We start from the raw sequence: 24,573 nt of genomic DNA on the forward strand, positions 1-24,573 counted from the left end.
GGGATTGTTCTATCAAAAAATATGCTTCGAGTAACGTAATATTGTTTTAAACTACTGACCACCAGATGTCACTTGATTCAATTAAAAATTGCGTCTTAAATCAAAAGGTGCAGCTATTGTTACTGTTATTATTTCATTCCATTACTTTGTTAAAATGATGTGAAAGCTGTTGAAGCGGTCGACCAGACAACGCATCGTGAAACAACAACAAAACAATGGTCAACATATTTTGATTGTATCTTAGCCACGCATTTTGTTTTGACTGGTTGCGAGCATTTAGAGAATGTACAAATTGAGACAATAACACGGCAATATTTGCACTCCATGAATAATAAACGTTAAGTATTAATAAAATACGCAAGGAATTGTTTGGCTAACGTAGTTCGATGAGATCATTTAAAATTGCTTCCCAACGAAATGTATATAATAAAAGTGATGTCGAACATGCAACATACCATCATCGTAACACGATTCGAAATATATTGCATGACCTAGAAATACATGTTCTTTCTTCCAAAAGAAGATTTAGTTTTTTTGTTTTAAAAATGCCAGTTTGACCATTGATCAAGGTCGTTTCTATTCACAAAAAAGAAAAAATAGTTTGCGTCAACAAAGATTCGCCGAAATCTTATTCGGATAATAAAATAGTATAAAATGATATCAGCGGAACGAATAATTTTTTTTTATTGAGATAATTTTATTTAAATTTGTCTATTGAATGACTGTCTTTTAAGAATCCAAAGGCTTGGATCGAATGCTGGAGTATTAACTGAAAAAATGTCTAAGATAAGATGATGTGATTGGTGTACAATAGCCGAGTTGAAACATATGATAGATGTTTGTATATATCCATTTAGATTCGTTGCATAACAAAAATTCGTTTAGTTGTCACGATCATACGATAGGCTGGCAATACAACTGTACGCCACTGAACATTTTGAGATGTGCATTTACACACAATTTTGTTTACAATTTCAATGTTCTCGTCGAAATGACAAAAATACCTCAAGAAATAAACACATTCTCAAATGAAAATTCGAAGAAGCGAATGTCCTACACCATTTGCGTTTTCGTTGATCTTGCAATAGCTCATAAATCGAGAGAAAAAAAAACGTTTTTCACAGTTTTCATCGGCAAGAAGAGACAAATATATTACGAAATCATGAAGCAGCACTATTGCTCGCACACAACAACTGCCGTTCTGAGCATGTATGCGCGTGTGTATGTGTGTTTACGTTGCACACAAGCCCAGCGATTCAATGTATTTACATGAAATATACGCATGACGAAACTCTTCTGTGTACACTTCTTGCTCAGGGCTCAGTTGGAATTTAAATATTTGAAACAAGAAAGTGTAGTCACTGCTAAGACATTTGACTGTTCAAACGTGTTCCCATTCCGGAAAAAATTCGAACGTTAAATTTTATTTTTGCAGTTAACAACGAATTTTACTGTATTTAATACGACAATTGTTCCAGTGTATCTCAACGGAAAATTTTATTTACATCATAATTAAGTGATTTTTCGCGTTAAAAAAAAAAATACCAAAAGTAAATAAAAAATAATTTAAAAATGGCACGTAGTGGATTTTTGGCAATTGCTGTTATCGCTGTTATTATGGCCGTCTCATTCCAAGAGGGTACGTGAATTTCAATTTGTGTTGTGTTTTTTTCTCAAATTCAAGTTTAACGACACATGTATCTGTTATAGTCGATGAAATTGAGATCCCAAAAGAAATCGAAAACAATTGTTCCATTAGTAAAAGAAAAAAAAATGTTCACCAAACGAAAACAAACGAAAGTTTGCAAAGAAAATAAAATTCCCCGTGTTCGACAAACGATTCAAACTCTTGTTTTTTTGCTTAATTTTTTTTTGAATCAAATATGTTTTGACATGAAAATTAAGAAATGTAAACAAATTTTTGCTATCGTGCGAACATACGGTTGGTTTTTGTGAATGGAATGTGTTTTGTCATCTTCGAAAATTTTTATTAATCCTGTTTAATATTTAAATGTATATATATAATTCGGTCACGAATGTGAGAAATGTAAATAAATATGCTTCATTGTCTGAATCGTCGGCTGATCTAAAAAGCAGAGAGAAGAGAATATCAAAAAATATAGGTTAATTGTGTGCCTTTTTTTTATCTAATAATAGAATGACTGTTCTGTCTATAAAAAGAAGAATATGCGAAATCGAATAAATTGCAGAGGGGCACATCATTCGTGCGTTTGTCATTTATGTGCATTTTTATATCAATAGATTGTGTGTTATCATATTCAGCTGATGTTGCAAGTTGTTTTTCTGGCTAATGCCGGAAAGAATGTTCTGTGAACCATTGTGATATGAACCACTGAGAGCAAGCAAAACAACAACATAAAACTGTAGTCTGATTGGCGCCATGCGCACACACTTTTCAATTAAATTTAAAGACCATTTAACCGTTAGGAAGTATACACTTGTTTGTATGAGTTTGGTGTTCCTGCTTGTTTATTTGGGTTCATATACCAAAAAAACAAAACCGAATTAATTTGAATCCAAAAAAAAATGCGGAGACCAGTAATTCATTTGCGTTCTTCGTATTTCAGACGTGATTGGACTGAGTTGAAAGCATAAGTATAAACATAGCACATGCATTGGTTGCTCCCCCCTGTTCAAACGACTTGGATGATTCGCGCTCAACATGCTAACACAAAGACTCGACCTCATTGTCGACACACATGAGCGATGACTATAAATAATGCTTAGATTTGGGGGGATAATATAATATTTTCGTCATAACACGCATTGATATACAATCTGAAAACTACTAGAGAAAAGTATGGAGAACTTATTTGCCTTCTTTCACCATAACACAGCGTTCATGACAATGGTTGAATAAAAACAAATACACATGGACAGTTAAATCGATGAGGATGGAAAACTTGTATATTTCAAAAGCCACAACTGTAAAAACTTGTGCGGCATTACTTTTCGAATGTCTTCTTTGAATGTTCACATTTTACGCGTTACAAGTTTCCCCAATTCATTTCTATCGACTCACACAAGAGTGAAGCGTTCTCTTCTAAGAATGTGGAAAAGTTTCGTCTCCAAAAAAATACAATGTATTGTTATATTTTGATTCCCGATTTGCTTGTGAAAGAGAGAAACAAACGAAAGTAGAACCATTTGATATCGTATATTGTCTTGCTCGATTTTCCCCTTCGCGTTTTGCGTGCCAGACTGGCGACACTGCACTACTTGTTCATATCAAATATGTCACAGACCTTTCGTGCAATCCATATCGACACAACTGTTTTGCCAATATTTTCGACTTGCGTTGTTTACAATTTTCGAATCTACTACTTCGCTTCTTCATCATCATTATTTGTGAAACTGGAAATAAATGAACAGCATCGATGAGGTGCTTCCTATTGATGCATTCAAAGTTATTTCTCGTGTTAATTTGACTTTGCTGATGAGTATACACTGTTAGCTGCTCGTTCGTTATAATTTGCACTGCTTCACGGACATTCTAAATTACGTCGTTAAATATAGCAAATATGAGCTCAAGTAACGAAAGATATGTATGTAAAATAACGCTTAGACACAAACTAATCATAGTTTTGTTATTTAATTTTTTCCATTCACAATTCATTTGGCTGAATTGACATCTATTCGCGATGCTCAACTATAATAATAAGCGCATATGCACATGACAAGCGCACACATTTGCCTTTCATCAATGTGAATTGAATTGGCCGAGTGTGTTGTTGATATATATATAGAGGTATATATTTCAGGAGTGAACATATTACGAGAAAAAGCAACGCTTACTCTTTATTTCAAATACTAATTAATGATCTTTGCCAAGCGTTGTTCTAGAAATGGGTGTGTGTATGTGTGTGTGTTGAACTGCCATACGAATGATAATTATTATTTCGACCGTCCGACCGAGAATTGCTTTGCACAAATTATATGGTCTTTCTAATTCAATAATTTAAAAAAAAAAAGTAGTCACAACACATATAGCAAATACAAAAATATCGACAAGATACTGACAAATAATCTGCTTGCTAAATATTGTCATCATGTTTATCTAGCTGTTCCTATGAATTTTGGTCTCGATTTTTTTTTTGTTTCATTCATTTAATCGCGACCAGCGATAAATTCACAACAAACATTCGTTGAAATGTAGAGGAAAATTTCGAAGTGATGTCGTTTAAATCAAGTTTCGCAATTTTGCTAAATATTCAACAATAGATTTATGTTGAAAATAAAGATAAACGATCACATATTTCCGCACATATTTCCGCACTTGCTAACACCTCAAACCAAATACAAAAAACACTCTGAAATTTAAATGTATTTCGACAGACGCTTTCTCAAGAACCATTTTTCATCGGTGTGATGTCATCGCCTCGAAAATATTTTTAAATCGTCAACAGACTCTGAGAATAGAGCGTGATGTTACGTGTGCGTACATCTCGAAATATTCCGTTCGCAATACCTTAACGTCTGTTCTACATCGAACATATGTGTTTCTACATCGAAACGGGATCGATGGTTGCCAATATCAGATTACAATGTCGATGCATTACACGAACAACGTGTGACGGTTAATATGCATATTCTATACCGAAACTATCGTATAACTGCACCTTTGTGTACAGTTTTCAATATCCTGTGAGATTTTCCATAAAGAAATATTGGCCAAGCGAATCTCACACGAAGCCCATCACATAGAAGTGGCCGATGATTTATACAGGTCTATCAAACAATATTAGATTCAATGCCAATATGAATTATTGTTTACATAAATTGTGGTAAATAAAGGACCATCATTATGGTTTATCGGAGAGTTATTACTAACAATGTATACATCAACATATTTAACAAGTAACTCAATCGTTATGAGTGAGGAAAATTAAAGTAACCTGAACGGTTTCCAGCTACTCGCGAAACCAGAATATTTACAAATGCTTTTAGTGTCCAACACGAAATCCTTTTCAACTTAAAAACGGATGTGAACAGGAAACGCATGTTATGGTATCTAAAGTTTTTTTTTGTTCATTAAAACAGAGTATGTCAGAATGTGCCCTATATCACTTTGTGTACACTGAAAACACATTTTGTTATCGTGCGAAATTTAAAAGGTTTGGTGCTATTGGTTTTGTGTGAATTAAGTGTAATCGATATGGCTCTATTCAAGCAGATTTGACCACAATGTAAGGTTGTGCTTTTTTTTGTGTTGGGATTCGTGTTTTTTTATCGCTCGCTTTTTTATGGGTGCGGCACGCCGAAGCTCAATGATTTTTTTTGTTCAGAAATCTAAATTGTAAACATTGTCGATGATTTAAAAAAAATTCGTGGCAGAAATAGATGGGGCAAAAATGTTACGATTGACCAAACCATAACAAAATCGATAGTTTTTTTTCTGTTGAAAATTATGAAATTCTCAGAAGGATGTATTCAACGCCCAACTGATTTATACGGAACTGTGATAACATCAGTACAAACTGTGATTAAAACAAACATTCAGCGAATGAAAGAAAAACTTGTTTGAAATTCTAATTAGATGCTCTTTTGTATGAAAATTATCGCAAATTTATTGTAATTTACTTTCTATAATCATATTATCGACGAGCCAATGTAGTCGAATAAATCAGAATCAGTACAAAGATTGCGTGAGATTGGCGTCATCGTTTGTAATTTCATGTCTATCAAGGAAACAAATTTAATGAATGGAAACCCATGATAAAATCTCAGAGTTTTTTTCTGTTTCCATGGCCTTCGCATTGGATTGAAGTCTTTCATCAAAGTCTCACCTTCATAGGCTTAATTCTAAAGAACAATGTGGCATAACTCAAAAAAAAAAAATATTTCGAAGTTTTCTTCTATTGTGTGTAGAACATACTCTACACACGCTTGTGTTAGTTAATGGCATATGTTAAATTGCCTACAAAGTGAGAGAGAGAGACTTTATCCATCTAATTCAAAGATTCATTAAAGATGGGAAAAATAGCTGAATGGAAAGCGCTACGCTAGTAGCTTGAATGTAAATAAATAATACCTACGCGACTATAACTACCGTAAATTTTGAATAGTACCGAGAAAAATGACATATTTTATGTGTCTTCGTGTTCTGAAAGCAAATTTGATCGAATAAAATTGATGTGTTTTTGCCTCTTTTTTTTCTTTTTTTGTTGAATTGATGATCGTTTCGTTGTTGCGATCAGATCAGAAAAATTACGAAAAAAAACGAGCAAACAAAAAGAACGCAGGTCTCTCACATACACACGATCGTTTTTTTTTTTTTTTTTTTCAATTTTTTTTTTCTGTCGTTTGTTTTGCTGCATTATTTCACGTTTTCAAAACGTAAAGCAACAGAAGAGAGTATAGAATATCCAACCTACTGCCTCACAAATACACGCAATGTGATTTGCGAATGACGAAAACAAAACACATTCGAAAACCGGTTTGCCGTGTAGTATACTCGAAACAACAATCACGTAATAAGTTGATTTGCATTTTGTTTTTATTTCGCGTATGTTCGAAAATATTTGTAATACTCGGTCGAGGTGGCTCTCTCGTCATACGCCGTATAAATGTTATGCAGACGGTGGTTGCACATGTGTGTGTGTATTTACACACTTTTCGGTTTCGGGCTTTGTTGCATTCACTGTTTAATGACAGCATTTAATAAATATATTTTTTATGCAGCACACATACAGGTCATACATATACGAATATATACCATTCAAAATATCCCGATTTTGGTATGAACGCTGACTGAATAGCACACCACATCAATGGGCCGCTGTTCGAAACGTAAGCTTCTCGGAATAAAGAAACTGTTCAACAAAATTCGTATAAATATAACCTATAACCAAAAACTCCCGCCACCGAGTTTTTGTTTGTTGGCTTTACGTGCGCACATTGAGACGCAAAAGCCATATTCTCGCTAAGAAATCTCATACATACACATAATCGCATGGTGTATGTGTGTGTATAAAAACAAAAACAATGGCCATTTATAAAATGAAAACAAAGTAAATACGCGAAGCAGCACGAGCTGCGCGCATGAGTTAAGTGTTTTTTTAAAAAACATTTTCAACCGATGAATTTTGCCGCTATAAGTCACTTTGTAGAGAACGCCGATGATTGCATGTTCACTGCCAACCGATTATTATTTATTTATCTAATACTTCTCTACATCAATTGACAAAGGTATGCATATTCACTTTGAATTGAAGTGTGACATTTGTTCGTCAAAATGCAGATCGTATTTCTCGATCACTTTTTTTTCATTCTCCGCGTTGAAACTGATTCAAAGCCACGATGTTTCACATACTTGATTCAAGGTTATCGATTCGTATTTCTCGAGCCTAAGTTTTAGTAATACGTTTTAGCACTTTGCAATGAGTCAGTCAAACATAGCAATACGGTAGATGCTCAATATTCATGAGCCTCTTTAGCTCAATTTAAAAAACACACACACTTTTTATTTCATTTGTTCACAATTACAACGCTTCTGTTCACACTCATTAAATGTTTGTGGACATTTTTTTGTTTGCTCGTTGTGTTTGATGGCTTTTTTTTACAGTTTGCTGTTTAAATAAATGAAAATTTCGAAACAAGAAAAACCATTTTGTTATGTCGCGCCAAATTTCACACCGTGAATAATGAGCGTGTGTACAACAATCCATCTTCCGCAAACAATATTTGCCCAAACACTAGGCTAAAATGCAATACTAATGTATGTTTGTGTTTTAATTTTTCGTTCATTAAAATGAAATGTCATTTGATTCAAAATAAACCACATTCCAAACAATTATTACAATACATTCAATTTACAGCGATAATAAATTAAAGCGCTGTAATTTAAAAATCGCTGTAAAACTGGATGCAATCAATAATGCGCTGATCATTCTGAGAGCAATAAATTTAGCATTGATTTTTCATCGGTTAGGCATGTTAATTGGCCAGAAACGGAATGAGAACGTCGTTGGTGTTCTCGCTCGCAAATTGACATAAAACTAATATTTGTTACAGCATCGGAATGAATGTTTTATATTTTTTTAATTGCAAGTAATTTATTGAATGTGCCATGTCAAGCGTTGATTTTATGCACATCTTATCACCGAAGGCATTTACGCTTCACAGCTCAAGCACACAACATTTAATCATTATTCATCATCGGATGATCGTATCGAAAGCAGTATTAATTGAGTTTATTTTAAGCTATGAAATTAGTTTAAATATGAGGAACTATTTGATCAGCACATAAAGACCCACCGCTATATCTTCCATTTATCAAAGCAAATTTCCATAATTAATATTTACGTAGAGTTTTTCAGTGACATTGCCAAATCGTCGTCAATGTTGATTCACATGTAAACACGTGTCGTTAATAATAACACTGACGACGACACACCAAAACAGGGCATTTATCACAATTTGTCACTTCGGTAACAATAACAAAACCACGTATTATTTTAATTATTACATGCAAGTCGGATGTGTTCAAAAAAAAAAACAAAAAAAAATCTCTTACAAATCATTTACATCGACCTTCCATTTGAATATGGCAATTGTTTTATGAAGTTAGTCAACGTATTTTTTCGTTAAATGTTCTGTAAATGTTTTAGTGTCATTGCGAAATGATTCGTTCAAGTTTCCCATTTTGATACAGATTTCAATAGCACGACAAAAATATCAACACAAAATCGCTTTACCTTTAATTTGTCTCGTAGAAAAATGCGCTACACGTCATATTATTCAGTAAAATGTTTGTATTTACATTCTTTGTGTTCTATTACGATGACATAATTCGCTTTAAAGACACATTCATACCACAAGGATTCCATTGATTTATATCAATTAATGTAAATATCGAAGAGAAATGATGCGTAAAAACTATTTAGATTAAAAAAACAACATTCGGTTGGCATAATAATGAGACCAAGAAAATGTGGTGTAATCAAATTCCAAATAAATTTAGTGTGTACGCATACACATTACGTTCAGTACATCGGTTATCGACCTTTTGGAATGAATTGAAAATTCGGCTGCGTGCTAAGAAGAATGAATTTGTAGAACGATGCGCTTCGTAAACATTCAAACACAATCTAGTTATAGTTAATGTGTTTCGGGCTGAAAAGAGAAAACAGTTTTTTATTCTTTTTGTTTCGTTCCTTTGCCTCCAAAACATTGTTTTTTATTTTATATATTTTCACTTGTTTTCTCACTGACACACATTTCGATTGCGAGCCCCATAAACAGACAAAAGATAATATTGATGATTTTCTCATCATAAAATGTGAACTTCAAACTTTTTCTGTCTTAGCGGCCCGATTTTCAATCACGAGTGTTTTTTCTTCTCTCTCTCTTCTCATTTTGCTCAAGCTCATCATTATTGGTGTTGTTGTTTTTTTTTTACATCGAATCGTGTGTGTTTTTCATTGCATTTTGCGTTAAACTGTGAATCGTTTCAGCACATTCTAACATAGATGCACTTTTTCGCTTTTAATTGAATGTGCTATTTTTTCGAAGTTTTTCAATTAACATCTTGCGTTAGACGAAGTGTGTGAGTGCGCGCACATGTTAAATGTTTATTGCGTTTGTAAAGCGGCGTGAAGTAAATTAAAAACCTAATAAATTTGAGACAAGCATACAAAACAAGTCAAAATTGTGTATTATCGAATTCGATTGAAGTCTCTGTGTCTTACATACAAAATTGCTTTGAAGCAATATCGATATACACTTACATATAATTGTTTTTTTTTTCTGTTTGTTTTCAATACGCATTGGAATTTATCTGAAACCAGATTCCGAACGAAATGCTCCAAGTCACATTGTAATATTCCCCGGGTGGATAATGTTCGTTCTCATTTGGATATGGTGTTCTGTTATTCACTTTAATCACCAAAATATGATTTGAATTTGAAAAACAAAAAATAATAAATGAAGTCAATTCATGAACCATTTGATATTAATTATACACGCAGACAGTCTTCAATCAAACGAATGATGTGTATATTAACCTTGATTCAAATTTTATTTTATAATTCGGATTTAGTACGAATTTATTTTTGGACACCACGTCGTATACGCGGCTTTTGTTTATAATTTTTACATTGTACTTGCAATTAAGTGTGCATGTAATGATTTAATATTTCGATTCTAAGTAAAACAGCATGTATTAATATCAAACCGTTGTCGTCACCGCGACTTAGAAATCGAAATTGCTCAACTGCGTCAAATGTCGAAGCGAACGTTTCTTTCGTCTTTGCCAAAGTAATGATTGCTATATTAGCCTTAAAATCCAAGTTCACATACACATCATATTCAAAAACTGTTCAATGTCAAATGGGCTGATGTCAATTTTGCACAGTAGAGGAAGAATTAACTTGTTTTTATTGTGAACATATAAATTTTAAATGACATTTTATTGTATGGCCGCCTATTTCATACATGGAGCTAACATTCAAAATTGTTTGCGCCAGTCGGTCACATAATACATAATAAAACATTTCTCCTTGCCGCATAAGTACGCGGCGAATGAAAAAAAGGAAGACAAATTCCGTGCATTTCTTGTTATTATTAAGCTGTTATTTAACGGAGTCCGAGTTCAATTATGTTAGAATATTTTCATGCGAACTCAAAGCATAATAGAAGCGAAACGTATGTGTTGACCTATTTGTTGGTGGCGATGTATGCGACTATATGGCTCTATGCAACACAAAATAATTAAATGCAATTGGAATTTTATTACTTGGGGAAAAATGGAAATACAATGAAGCGTACGGCTTAAACGTATGCACCAATCTAACATTTCATATTATTGTTATTCAACAAGCAAATGTTAGAGTTCAATAAACGCATTTGAAAAACTAAAACAAATGAACAGCAAAAGAAAAACACTGCTTTACGCCTTCTATCAGCAACAATCAACATTTCTTCCGTACGCTTTGTTTGTTCGTGCTGGAATGGTCGTATTTCAAAATAAATACCAAACTTTTCGCGTCGCCTAAAAATCACTTTCACAAAAAAACTGCCACATAAACTGAGGAGCGTGTGAGCGTGTGTAAATATGCAGTCTCACACACACACACAGTTTATTATTGCACATTTTCTGCAAATGATCGATTGTTTGAAGTGAAAAAAACTGGCCAGATAGTTTTTGCAAGAAAGTCACAATTTGATTGATTTATTTGTCTAAATAAAAGTCATATTATCATCAATGTTATTCAAACTGTGCGCATAGTTTTGTTTCGCTCCTGATATGCGTGTATGCACAATCCTTGCGATCGATCCGCGATGAGTATGCAAACGAGACACGTGATCATAACGGCAATTTGCTGCCTCGTTAAAAATAAATGGTTTCCATGTGTGTTGGCATTGTGCATGGCGTATGAATACTTAAAAAAAAAACATAAGTGCGTTGTGCTCATCATCGCTTTGAGCGCAAAGCATTGAATTACGTAATTGATTACGAAACACATTAAATAGATGGAATTTACTACTTTTTTCTCTCTTTAACTCGTTTTCTTTTTATCGAGTTCTATCTCTCTCGGTGCTGGCATTGTGCCAGACTCTGGCCAAAGGTTATTCCATTCCGATATATAGCCAAGTATTTATTAAAGAATCACTGACTACGAACGGAAAATAGAAACAAAAAGAAATGCTCCCCAATAGATTCCTTTGTAGAATGGACACGACTCAATTTATTGTATAAAAATTGGAACTCACGGTGTGTGTGTGTGTGCCATATCCAATAAAAATTTGACTAATTCTCATTAGAATTTTTATATGTGCGCTCGCGCCTGCTGTTTTCGACCAATGGCGTACGGGAGTGGATTTTTCCATTAAAGTGATTTCCATAAATCATTCAATATTCATACGATTAAGATTCGATTCGATATATAATCAATTCAATGAAATTCCTAATTACGAAAATTTACAAAGAATTTTTCCACAATTCAAGGCTATTGGTTAGTTAGAATGATATTGTTCTTTTTTTTTAACAATCTTAGCGCATTCCGTTTACAATACACAAAAAAATACCGAACTGATAGTTCAAGGTTGAGTGTACGTTTGATAAACGTTTGAATAAAAAAAATTCTAATCATCATTAGATGGAATCGATACAATTCGAAATCAGAATAGTTCGAAGCAATGTCATCATGGTGACAGTATGAAAGTTTCTTTGTTATTTCTCAAGGTTAAAAAACATGTCCAATTAGAATCTGTGACCAAACGGACACTCACTTCTTCGGTAATAATGAAAAATTGATGTGCCATCAACGTCGATATGACAAAAGATTAAAACAAACACACTGTAGTGACTGAAAATAACACAAGCACGTGTTAAATTTGATATATAGTCACCCTCTAAGCCATTACCACTAAAAAAAACACGTAAAAATAAACAATTTCATTATTATAGACAAATTGAGTATGTATATTGGGAATTCATTAGTCCGTGTTATAAAGGAGACCAATAAACCTTTTTTTGAATCCGTTAAAAACACACTGCTTCACATGTGTTATTAACACTTGATTAGATTGTAAATTAAGTGAGAGTATAACAATCTCCCATAAATTCTACAAACGATTCAGGTCACGATAATGTCGTTCGTTACTTAGTTTTCGATCGATCTTTATGGAATCACATAAGCACGTCGCAAGTTATAACAAAGTATGATATATTTTCTGTTCTGTGGTCTGAGGTGTGTGCTTGGAAAAAAAGGAGGTTGTATGTCATAAATAATGTCCGATGTGCTTGTCGATGATCTGAAAAAAAAATTCCATTTGCATTAAATGCGATTTACTTTCTTCCACAAAACAATCGTCATTCTCACATACTAAACTCATTTTATACCACAACAAAAAAAAATCGTTTGATTTTATTTCGAAAATGAAAAGATTAGTTATTGCACTTACGTTCAAGGCACCAACATTAAATGGAAAATTGACAAGGTCGCATTTTATTACATCTATGAATCAGAACTTTTTATATTGTGGCAGGATACATAAAGTTTTTGTTAGTTTTGGTTAGTTCTGGATTTTGTAAACAATTTCTTCAGGCATTTAGGTTAAGCGCATAAAAGAAATCGTTGTCGGGCATAAACAAAAATGTAACTAATAACATGATTTTTATTCAATTTTTTTTAGCCTCCGCCATTAAATGTTGGAGATGCTCATCGGATGCATCAAACGCAGCATTCTGTAATGACCCATTTGACGCAAGCATCATTAGTGATCAACAAAGACGATGGAGCTATGTTGAATGCACATATCCACCAGGTCAATTGAATCCATACAGCCAATCGACAAACCAAAGAGCCGTTTGCAAAAAGGTCAAACAACTCGGTAAGTTTGCATTTTGTTTTCATTCTGATTTCGTATCAATCAATAACAAACAAATAAACAAAAGTCTCACAAATGTATTTAAATTAAATGAAAACGGGATGTGTGATGTGTTTGCGATAGTCAGACATTTAAATAAAATCGTCATTCAATTTGAAACGTTTTACAACTAATATACATATGAATCGTTGCGACGAAAACATAGCTCTTATTTTTTCTCCAAATAAAACTGCAATGAAGTTTTTTCACACATATTCCTGTTTTTTAAAACTTTATATTATTTGGAGAAAAATAAGATCTATTTTTTCGAGCGCAACAATTCATATATATATATTGAAGATTTTACTTTCATTTACAATGGCATTTATCGGTTTGGCCAAGTCATTCACACTTGTGTCCAATTTTTTCTTTGTAGACATGTCCAAATAGAGTGACAATGTGTTATTAAATCATTTGTGTATTTATTTGTTCGTTGTCCTTTTTCAAGCGACATAAAGTTAGTGGGTAAATAAAGAATCGTGATTAAAATCATCGAAAATATTCACAACAACGGACGGTGCCGACACATATTTCAAAGTACACAGTTCCGTTTATAGTATTACATGTGGACCTTTTCAAGCGTCTAATTACCATTTGTTGCCAACTACGATTTTCTTAATCACACATTGTGTACAATATTGGACACATTTGGCCCGAAGATATTCGATTTTCATGTCAATGAACCGAACCGAACTGAATCGACTGATTTATCAAAGAGAAAGTTTTACCGTTCTCTTTCTATCCGTAACCGGAAGAAAATGTGACCTTTCATGAATTTATCCAAATTGAATTTGCATTGTATATCATTTAAAAATCTTATTCGCATCGGTACAAGCTCATGCCAAGTCCAATCACGATTAAAAAAATTTTTTTTTTCAAATGTTCAGCATTATTTATCATATAGATTGCGTGATTTTGTTTCCTGCTAACTAAATGTAAGATGGTAATCGGTAGAATTTTTCATTGGAATTTTCTTCGCTTCATTATCGTTTTGCAGTGCCGGCAAACGATATTATTCTCAAGAACGAAAATAAAAACCGCTGCATGTTGTGACATCAAACAGATCTTATTACTTCGGTTGAAAAAGTGGGAAAGATCTTGACTTTGACTGTGTTTATTGTTTTGCAAAACTAGCCGCACGTACGTATATATTAAAATATAAATGTGACGTGGTACATGAACAAAAACACATTTATTTTGAACTCTGTATTTCTTTGTTCTATCTCTTTTTGTTTCAAACCGGTTTATATTTGTTTTATATAGTTTGAGTCATTTTGGCCAAAGACCGATTTTACGCTGGGTGTGATGTCAGACCTATTTCGACTCTGACTATCAATAGAAAACACATTGAAATTCCTACGCACATATTTTCGAACTAATCAAAATCATCAAGACTGTATAGCAAAGACCCGAAGACAGTATTCAATTATAATAAAACAATTTTATTTATTTATTTGAATTCTTGTTTGGCACGAGCGTTACAAGCGAACTAACAAAACAGTTGTGCTCTTGTTCTTATGTCATCTATCTCGACAAGTAGCGACTTGCTCGACTGTCTGTTCACCATATATATATATATAATCGGCTTAAAGATTATTGTTTTCGACTGAATTAATATAAATTAACGGCTGTTACGATTGGGTTTGTCTTGGCGAAATGTTGTTTGGTGATAAAGCCGAGCATGTTTCGTCATTTAATTTTCGAAATGAAATAACACAACGAAATCTATATTTTGTTAATCAATATTCGAGTCACATTGAAATGAACTTTTCCATAGCAAAATGTAAACCTATTAACCCGCCGGCCATTTCAAAAAGAATTTCGATGAAGACACGAAAAAACGCACATGTCGAAATGTTTCAAAGTCCAAGCGCGTTTTCAGCTTCTCAATTACCTGCCAGAGCCAATTTAATTTTTCTGGAAAAGAAAAATATCAATATTATGAACAATAGTTGGAACTTTCCCGAACTAATTACGATATTCATCTAATCAAAATTAATTAAAGTCATGGAATGTTTTTGTTTGTTTTACTGAAACGTTCCGTTATTGAAAAGCCAGGGTTTCGGTGCTGTGTTATCAGCATTCGTATATCGATGTATTTTATTTTGCTTGACTCATGAAAATTTGATGAATAAAACAAAAGTCAGAATCTAGCAACCAAATCGCATTGCATCACATTAAATTTAATTTTTTTTTGTGCAACTGTATTTTTTCCTACGCCATTGGGACTGTTCGATAATAAAAGGTTAATTGTTTGTTTGTTTTTCTTTACTACTACTAGTGAACGACAAGTACGTCATTTCTCGATCATGCTTCTGGGAGAATGTAAACGCACCGAAAGATGAGTGCATTAACAACAACACGCCGTCATACATCAAAACAGAATTCTGTGAGACCTGCTCAACTGATGGATGCAACGGTGCCGCCCAATACGGTCCAATTGCTCTGCTGGTCGCAATTCCAGTGGCTATTGCCAAGATTTTATTATTGTAAGCCCTGTCCATCACCCCCTGCTTTGTCTCACTATCTTAATTTTCTCTTCCGTTGCAAAAAATTCAAAACTTTTTTTGTTTTGTTAAGTTTCATGTTTGAGTTTTTTTTTTTAATATTGAATGAAAAATGATCCGGATCTATTTTTGTTTTCCAAATTTCTCTTGAATAAGATAAAAAATATAATGAATATTGAAAAAACGTACAACTGCAATTTAATTTATTACGAAAAGAAACAGAAATATTAAGAAAATGAAATCCTATATTTCAAATATAAAAAAATCAAAATCTAAATTAAATTCACACTACACATAAATCTCTAGCACATATTAAAACGCAGTTTTGAACTTAACTCTCTTTACATGTAATGTGTAGGAAAAAAGATATACCATAAATACCAATAAACATTTGATGAAACATGCTGTTTTCTTCGTAGCTTAAGTAAATATAAGATCTGTTTTTTTAGAAACACATTCAGAAATGCGCGAAATTAAGTCATTAATTAAGAATTCGAAAATTTCAAAATAATAGCGCAAACAATTTATTTCAAACTCTACATAGTCTGTCACAGAAAGAAATACAATGACGAAGGGAACAAACAGAGATAGAACTCACTTAAATAGTTACAAAATATCAGTACTTATGACCTTTCAAATTGGTTTTTTTTTCTATCAATTTCGACCCGTAAACGAACGTCTGCATTTTTCATTCAGTCTACATATATTCCAAGTGTTCTTCTGTAAGTTTTTTGGCACACAAATATTCAAGTTCATCAAAGTGCACTCTTCCTTTGGAGAATTTTTTTAGCTTTTGTAAGGCAGTTTGTCTTTGTCATGCATCACGCTTTTCCACAATAAAAAAATAATAATAATTAAATAACAAAAGAATATTTTTGCAATTTTACTATTTGTAGTGGTGTATTTATAAGTGAATATAAATGCATAATGGCTTAAATTATTGTGCTACTGTTTATCTTCAATTTGTCACATTCTATTCTTTTGCCGTCTTTTTCAAAATGAAAAAAACGCTTTAAAATAATCAGTTTTTGTTTGTTGAGTACAATCGACAATCGTTGTTTTCATTTTCTTATTCACTTCTAATTTCTTTCATTCTTATCGAACCAATTGAAGTGTGAACTAACCACCTCAGTGTGTTTTAGCCGAGGAATGCCTTATCAAGAAAAAAAAAAAACAAAACAAAAAAACACAATTGCAATTGCGTTAAAAAGTAAACAAAATAAATGATTTTTGCGTTTTCGAAACGACAGCATTTTTTGTGAAACAAAATTATAAATTTTAATCTCTTTTTTTACAAAAAAATTTACTACTGTATACGTACACTAACAAACAAGAACCTTCAATTTTAAATCATCTTTATTTGGAATCTTCAATCATCCACAAAAAATGAAATATTTTCAATTAATTCAAATTGATTGTTACCACACCACACCTACTGTACATAATACGTGTATATTGTAGATCATCTGAGCAAAAAATCAATACAAAATTCGTTCCGAATTAAAATAAATTACTTCTGTTTTTATTGACAACAATGTTTCATAGCTGTTTGTGCTGATGTATATAAATGAAATAGAATAAAAATAATAAAGAAAACTCACAAAAAAATGTTAATTGTTTTATTTATCATATTGAATCATCAGGTATTTTCATTTGTTTTTCAGTCTGCTTTTTGGTTGTAGATAATAGTAACCAAACGTTGAAATCTGTAAGTGATCTTGGTTCAGTCACGGGTTAATTGGTCAAATTATCAATTTGCCAGAGACTTCACACAGTTTCATGAGATTTCACAATTGGTATATACCTACGCCACAGACAAAACAGCAGCTCACAAATTTACATTAAAATACACAATTGCTGTTCACTAAATGCTGACAACGAGTTTTGATGTGAACGAGGGACATTGCTAATGTGTTCGGTAAGTATGTGGTATACAGGAAAGCTCAATTGATTAATTGTTCGCTTATTCTCAGTGGTCAAATGTGCATAATTTCACACTGTGATGGGAAAAAAGGCTCAACCAATTAGCAATATCGCGACCGTTTTTGCACAAATCTTGAACATTCTTTTTGTATTCATAGTTCGTGTTGATATAGACGTATATAAAATTAAAACGGATAGATACTCGATAATAATATTGTCGTTTTATTGTTTGCCAAAGCCGACAAACCTGTGGCAAAACAGATAAACACATGTCGTGGCTTGTGGGTATATCCGGTTCACAAACATTTGAAATGAGTTGATAATATTTGGTCACCAATATGACATGAAAATATTTAAACATCCATGACACATCCAAGAACCAATTCTTTCCTTTTTTCAACAAAATCTTTTTCTTTTTGAACATAGTTCGCAAAATATATTCCCCATTGATAACAAATCATTGATAAGTACCTGTTTACGTATTGAATCAGAGTTTGAAATAATGATTAGTTTTTTCAATTCATTTATTTGAAAATCAATTACCATTAGTTAATGTAAATTGAAATTTTCAATTCATTTTTTTCAATTCATTAAATTGAATTTTCAATTACCATTTACATTCAAATTGAGAAATGAATTGAAATTCATTTCAATTGCGTGAAGTTGCAGAGATTCTAGTTGGCTCCCATATCACTACTCTCGATTGTTTTCAATTTTTTACCGTCAATTCATTTATAATAACATTTTGAATGTAAATTAAAATGTATATATATTTAAAATTTAATATTAATATACAAATTAAAAAAATTAAAATTTGAAACTGTTTTCATTGCTGCGATTTCTTTTAAACTTATTGACACAGCAACGAGCAACCGTTATTGTTGAATGTGCGCATTCAAATATTAACCTCACTTTTGACATTAGCTATGCACAAATGCCGCATAAGACATCAATCTCTACAACTTCACGCAATTGAAATAAATTTCAATTCATTTATCAATTTGAATGTAAATGGTAATTGAAAATTCAATTCAATGAATTGAAAAAAATAAATTGAAAATTTCAATTTACATTAACTAATGGTAATTATAATTGAATGAATTGGCATTGAAAAATTCGAAACTCTGTATTGAATTGTGTTTATATTTAACACTTTTGATTATACTTTAACACTTATTCATAAGATAAGCGCTTGCCTTGGTAAACATCCGTAGAATGTTCAAACAGAATTATCGTGCAAATAAATAAATGATCGATTGAAATTCAGTTTTAATATAATCTTCAAAATCATCCGTTTTTCGCATGCCAATTATAATACAATTTATCTCCGCAAGTATAAACAATGTTTGCCAAATATAAACGCAATTCAACAATTTATTTTCGAGAATGATCTAACATGTTTCAGAGAGAAGCGAACTATTTTTTTGGGGGACAATGTAATTGAATTACAATATCATAAAATAATGCAATTGATAGTAGCAACAATAATTGATGCTATTGTAGAAGAAAACAATGCAATGTCACAATCAGCACTGTATTTAACTCCACAGGCTTTACGTAGTACATACTTCAGAATGACAAATATTTTAGTCATAATAATAAAGAACAATGCCAAAAAGTGAGCCATAACAAAACAACGTACGTTTAATTCACGATAGAAGGATTCACCCGAAAAATCAAATGATATAAATAAAATAATTATTTGATTTCATTTTTATTATTCCAATTATTTTGAATAATCAATAAAAAAAATTGTATTATCATCGATTTTAATATTTCTATTTAAATTTATTTAATTCTTATTTACGATCATGCATGCGATGCAAATGTGCCGTTTGAGAGTTAAACGCACTCTGTTCAGTTATGACAAATGTAGGGTTAGACAAAATGTCAGTCAAAAACTGCTGGCTCACTCGTTATATGAAAAATTGACATGGTTCTTCACCTCGACAGAGGTATGAAAACAAATTTTCCGACGAATAAATTATTATTTTTTTTCAGACAATAAATATATTTGCTATATTTTATAGAATAAGTGAAACAGATATGAGTAATCGTTTTTTTCTTTGTCAAATAAAAAGAATGCAAATAAACGTTGGTGTTGTCGTAAAATTTAAAAAGAGAACTCACGTAATTGCAGTTAAAAATTAATTTAATTAATTAATTTCTGCAGAATAATCGAGATTCCATTGATTTTTAACTCAAGTTAATCGAAGTAAACAACAAAAATATTTTCAAAGGAATATTGTCATTAAATTTTTTTTTGTTTCAATTCATATTCATTTCATTTTACATATACTTCATTCCGACTATTATTTTCAACAGTCAACAGTCTTTGAATACAGTTCCCTGAAACGAAAAAATTGAAGAAAAAAAATGAAAGTTGAAGTTGTTGGTTTGCTTTTATTTATCATTGTAACAAGTCGTTCCACGTTTGGCGTAAGTGAATCCATGCGTTCTAGAACATTTATTCTATTGTTTTGTTCATTTCAAATATCGTCTTAAATAAATTGTGTGGTTACTATTTGTTCTCGTGGATAAAAAGATAACGAGATAAAATGTTTGATATCTCAAACGATTACCATTCATATTCTTAAATATTTGTTTCAACACAGCAACTTAAGGACGAAAATATACACTTTGCGGTGATGGATTCCATGTTTTTGAAAGAAACGTTCGACACGGAAGTATCAAAAGCGTTGGAAAAATCAACCAATCTAGCGGCAGATCCGGCAATGAACTTCGATGTAAGCTTTGTGTCCGCTGTTTTAACCATTACAGATGAGTACTCGTTGAATGTAGTGGGTACCTTAGCTCCAGTTTTGTATGAGACGTTGAAGGAAGAATATGAAAACAAAGATGCATTGGGCAAAATTATCGAAAAATTCAAGATTCGAGACGATGTACGAACAGACCTATACAAAAAACACATCACCATTTCGAACATTATCGTCGGTATCAAAAGATTACACAAATATCCTGCCAGACTTTGTGTACAATTGGAAAGTGCAAATGGAGAGATGCTTGAAATTGTTTCGCAATTGTCGTCACGAAATTTAAATTACCATTTATTTCCATCAGTCACGAGCCAATTGATTTTAACGATGGCACCAATTGCATTTTTGGCAGCCAAAACAATGCCATATCTCGAAGGTAAAAACGAAATCAATTTTAATCTTAATGAAATAATTTTACTTTTTGAGGACTATAAGACATAAACGAATAGGAATGCGTTAGTTAATTAAAAACACTTTTTTGTCTTATAAATATTTATTGTCTTTTTACAGAACAATTGTTTCGACGCTCAATGCGTCATTATCAGCTGTAGAATTTTAACTCCAGAGTCGAGTCCAGGCAGAAAATTAAGTTTCCCAAAGTTTCACGACGATCGGATTAAAAATAAAAAATTTCAATATGACAAATTTTCGACAAATATCATTTTTTACTTACTTCTGTGAAAATGTGGAATTTGAGCTATGTTCATTTATCGACCAATTGTCATGAAATTTTGTCTAGATCATTTTTTTGGCATAAAATTAACTTTCCCAAAGTTTCACGACGATCGGATTGAAAATAAAAAATTTCAATATGACAAATTTTCGACAAACATAATTTTTTTCCTGATTTTTGTAGAAATGTTAAATTTGAGCTATGGTCATTTATCGACCAATTGTCATGAAATTTTGTCTAGATCATTTTTTTGGCAGAAAATTAACTTTCCCAAAGTTTCACGACGATCGGATTGAAAATAAAAAATTTCAATATGACAAATTTTCGACAAACATAATTTTTTTCCTGATTTTTGTAGAAATGTTAAATTTGAGCTATGGTCATTTATCGACCAATTGTCATGAAATTTTGTCTAGATCATTTTTTTGGCAGAAAATTAACTTTCCCAAAGTTTCAGGACGATCGGATTAAAAATAAAAATTTTCAATATGACAAAATTTTCGACAAATATCATTTTTTACTTACTTCTGTGAAAATGTGGAATTTGAGCTATGGTCATTTATAGACCAATTGTCATGAAATTTTGTCTAGATCATTTTTTTGGCAGAAAGTTAAGTTTCCCAAAGTTTCACGACGATCGGATTAAAAATAAAAAAATTCAATATGACAAATTATCGACAAACATAATTTTTTTCCTGATTCAGTTTTGTCCATGGCATATATCTGGTGTCCATGGACACACTGTTGTCCACGGGCAGATTCAATTTTGTTCATGTCATATCTCTATTGTCCATGAGCATAATGTTGCCCATGGGCAGACTTAGTTTTATCCATGGCATATATCTGGTGTCCATGGACACACTGTTGTCCACGGGCAGATTCAGTTTTGTTCATGTCATATCTCTATTGTCCATGGGTATAATGTTGCCCATGGGCAGATTCAGTTTTGTCCATGGCATATATCTGGTGTTTTATCTGTCCATGGGCATTTCCACTGCCCATGGTCCAACTTTGGTGAGATATACCCATGGACATGTGTCCATGGCTATTTATGACAAAAGTATTATGACAAAAGTGTTATGACAAAAACCACTAACCCGAAAATTTGATAAAACATGCAAAAAATTTCGCGGCACAAAAACAGGTGAAAAAAATATTAGCTCAAATGCGGAAAAAAAATTGACGAAATTCTTCGTAAAGAACTATAATTCAATTCTAATTCCTGATTCTTTGTTTTGTAGGAAAAGGCCGTTTTACCGTCAGCATAGAAGGAGTGTATTGGATAGGTTCTATGTGGTCCGCTTCTAAAAGTTTACAAGTTCGGGTTTTTTCGATTCTCCTCTTTTGCAGAGAACGGATGCGGTATTCACTTCAGAAATTATCATCGTTTTATCCAACAAATGGAACAAAATTAACAGTGTATATCACTCAGGATTAAAATTAAACGACACCGACTATATCACTATTGACATAATAGAAGACTCTGAAACGATAGTATTTCGAAGTCCAAAAATGACAATTTCAAATTTTGTGGAAGAAAGCCATTTCCAATACGATGTATTTTATGTCGCTTTCAATGCAATTTGGATTGCCGAACATTCCAACGATAACTATGACAAAATATTGACATCGAAAGGTGAAGAATCATCAAGAGATGTATTTGAACCGTGTTCCATTAACTCCAGCGCGGTCAACGAATATTTGAAGGATGCAAAACAATCCAATGATAACAATTTAATCTAACATTTGTATGAGAATTTTAAAAATCGCATTTTCAAGTACAAATAAAAGATTGATGAAAACGAAAACTGTAATTTGTTAATTTTCTGTTCATTCAGATATCAAAAACGTAACTACTTTGATACGGAAAGAACTAAACTTTATTCAATTGTAGCTGATTTTGAAAAGTTCTATCGAAATTCTGTATCTACCATTTGATTTTTTTTTTGTTGATTTTTTGATATTATTATGAATTCGTTAGTGCGAGGTGCTCGTTCCATCTATTACGGATCCCATTGTCGAAGCAGGTGCATGAACATACATATAAGACTGAAAATATAAATATATGAAATTGATTGAGAAAGAGACAGGGAGAACAATAACAACATATCCTCTCATTGATTCAACTATACTCACCAATGCAGTTTCAATCTCTGTTCGATTCCCATATAGCATACGATGCAAACTAATTATACGAGAAACTGCATCTGATGAAAGGTACTTAGATAGATCCATTGCTAATAATTCAAGACATTCATTATAATCTGCACGGAAAAATTCATAATCCAATTGGCCACCCTTGTTACGCAAAATTCTTTCTTGTCTTTGTTGAATTTTCGTTACATTCAATATTTCTACTCCCGAAATATGGTCGAATAGATTAAATATTCTATCATTCATTGAGTGAATTGCTTCGTCAAAGATCTTTGAAAAAAATTCTCTATAATCTTTCACCATTTGTGGGTTGATATTTTCAAATCTTCTATACATATTTTCATCGAAATTTACCATTATTTCTTTATGAATTGAAATAATTCGATGACAATCATTATTCCCTCTCATAGATAAATACATATTCTTCATATTTTCGCTTTTAGGAACTGTTTCAAAATATTTCTGGTATAAAAAGGAAAACGTAAACATTTACAATATGAATTATCCACATTCACAAACATCAAACCTTTTTTAAATATTGGAATTGATGGTCCACTTGCGATTGTAGTATTTGTAGTTGTTTTTCTAAATTCTCTATTTGTTGTTGTTGTTGCTGTGGCTGAGAACAACCGCCTTCCATCCAAATACAGATTAAAACGATGAAGCCAAGCAGATTCATTTTTCTATCGTGTTGCCCGAATAATGCGAATAGTTTCAAAGCACAATTTCAACTAACAGCGCATCGAATCAAATGAATTGAAGTAAGTGCAAAATTGAACAGAGAGTCAAACGACAATTGCAGCAAACAGCAATCATTAATTCATGAATAATTCGACCCAACTGAAGCTGATTAAATTGAATGGAGTTAGAAGAGCGAGCGAAACGGGGTCTGCTCGTGATTTATGAAAAAACAATATCAAAATAGAATAAACTGGATCTTACATCCGTCAGCTGAACTTTTCCACTGAACACAATCGCATATAAACCTTTGACATCTTAAAGCATTGATTCTCTTGTTAACAATTTTTCTGAAGCATATACATTTTATGATATTTTGTTAGTTAAATTTGTATTTCAGTATTTCTTGAAAAAATGTCCGGTATTTAGATTAATTTGCAAATGTACTTATGAATTCACCTGGAACAAT

General features: G+C 32.2%; 3 protein-coding genes across 4 annotated transcripts; 2 read left to right on the plus strand and 1 right to left on the minus strand.

The window, feature by feature from the left end:
* Positions 1–1,352: 1,352 nt before the first annotated feature.
* Positions 1,353–16,033, plus strand: LOC116343403. Its single transcript, XM_031771427.1, has 3 exons — positions 1,353–1,639; positions 13,159–13,356; positions 15,674–16,033. Exons 1-3 carry the CDS (start codon positions 1,573–1,575, stop codon positions 15,883–15,885), a joined length of 477 nt encoding a protein of 158 aa, XP_031627287.1. The 5' UTR covers positions 1,353–1,572; the 3' UTR covers positions 15,886–16,033.
* Positions 16,034–20,151: 4,118 nt separating this feature from the next.
* On the plus strand, positions 20,152–22,976 carry LOC116343331. Of its 2 annotated transcripts, none has more exons than XM_031771331.1 (3): positions 20,152–20,261; positions 20,438–20,975; positions 22,514–22,976. In XM_031771331.1, exons 1-3 carry the CDS (start codon positions 20,199–20,201, stop codon positions 22,708–22,710), a joined length of 798 nt encoding a protein of 265 aa, XP_031627191.1. In that variant the 5' UTR covers positions 20,152–20,198; the 3' UTR covers positions 22,711–22,976. The 2 variants fall into 2 exon arrangements, with proteins under 2 accessions (XP_031627191.1, XP_031627192.1); XM_031771332.1 differs by lacking the exon at positions 22,514–22,976 and adding an exon at positions 21,110–21,205.
* Positions 22,977–23,210: 234 nt separating this feature from the next.
* Positions 23,211–24,257, minus strand: LOC116343412. Its single transcript, XM_031771439.1, has 3 exons — positions 23,953–24,257; positions 23,409–23,888; positions 23,211–23,321 (listed from the first exon to the last, which is right to left on the minus strand). The coding sequence occupies exons 1-3, from the start codon at positions 24,103–24,105 to the stop codon at positions 23,250–23,252; spliced, it is 705 nt and encodes a 234-aa protein (XP_031627299.1). The 5' UTR covers positions 24,106–24,257; the 3' UTR covers positions 23,211–23,249.
* Between the last annotated feature and the right edge of the window lie 316 nt (positions 24,258–24,573).

This window comes from Contarinia nasturtii, unplaced genomic scaffold (assembly GCF_009176525.2).
Source record: "Contarinia nasturtii isolate CC-2019 unplaced genomic scaffold, AAFC_CNas_1.1 Cnas_scaffold_993, whole genome shotgun sequence".
NCBI lineage: Eukaryota > Metazoa > Arthropoda > Insecta > Diptera > Cecidomyiidae > Contarinia > Contarinia nasturtii.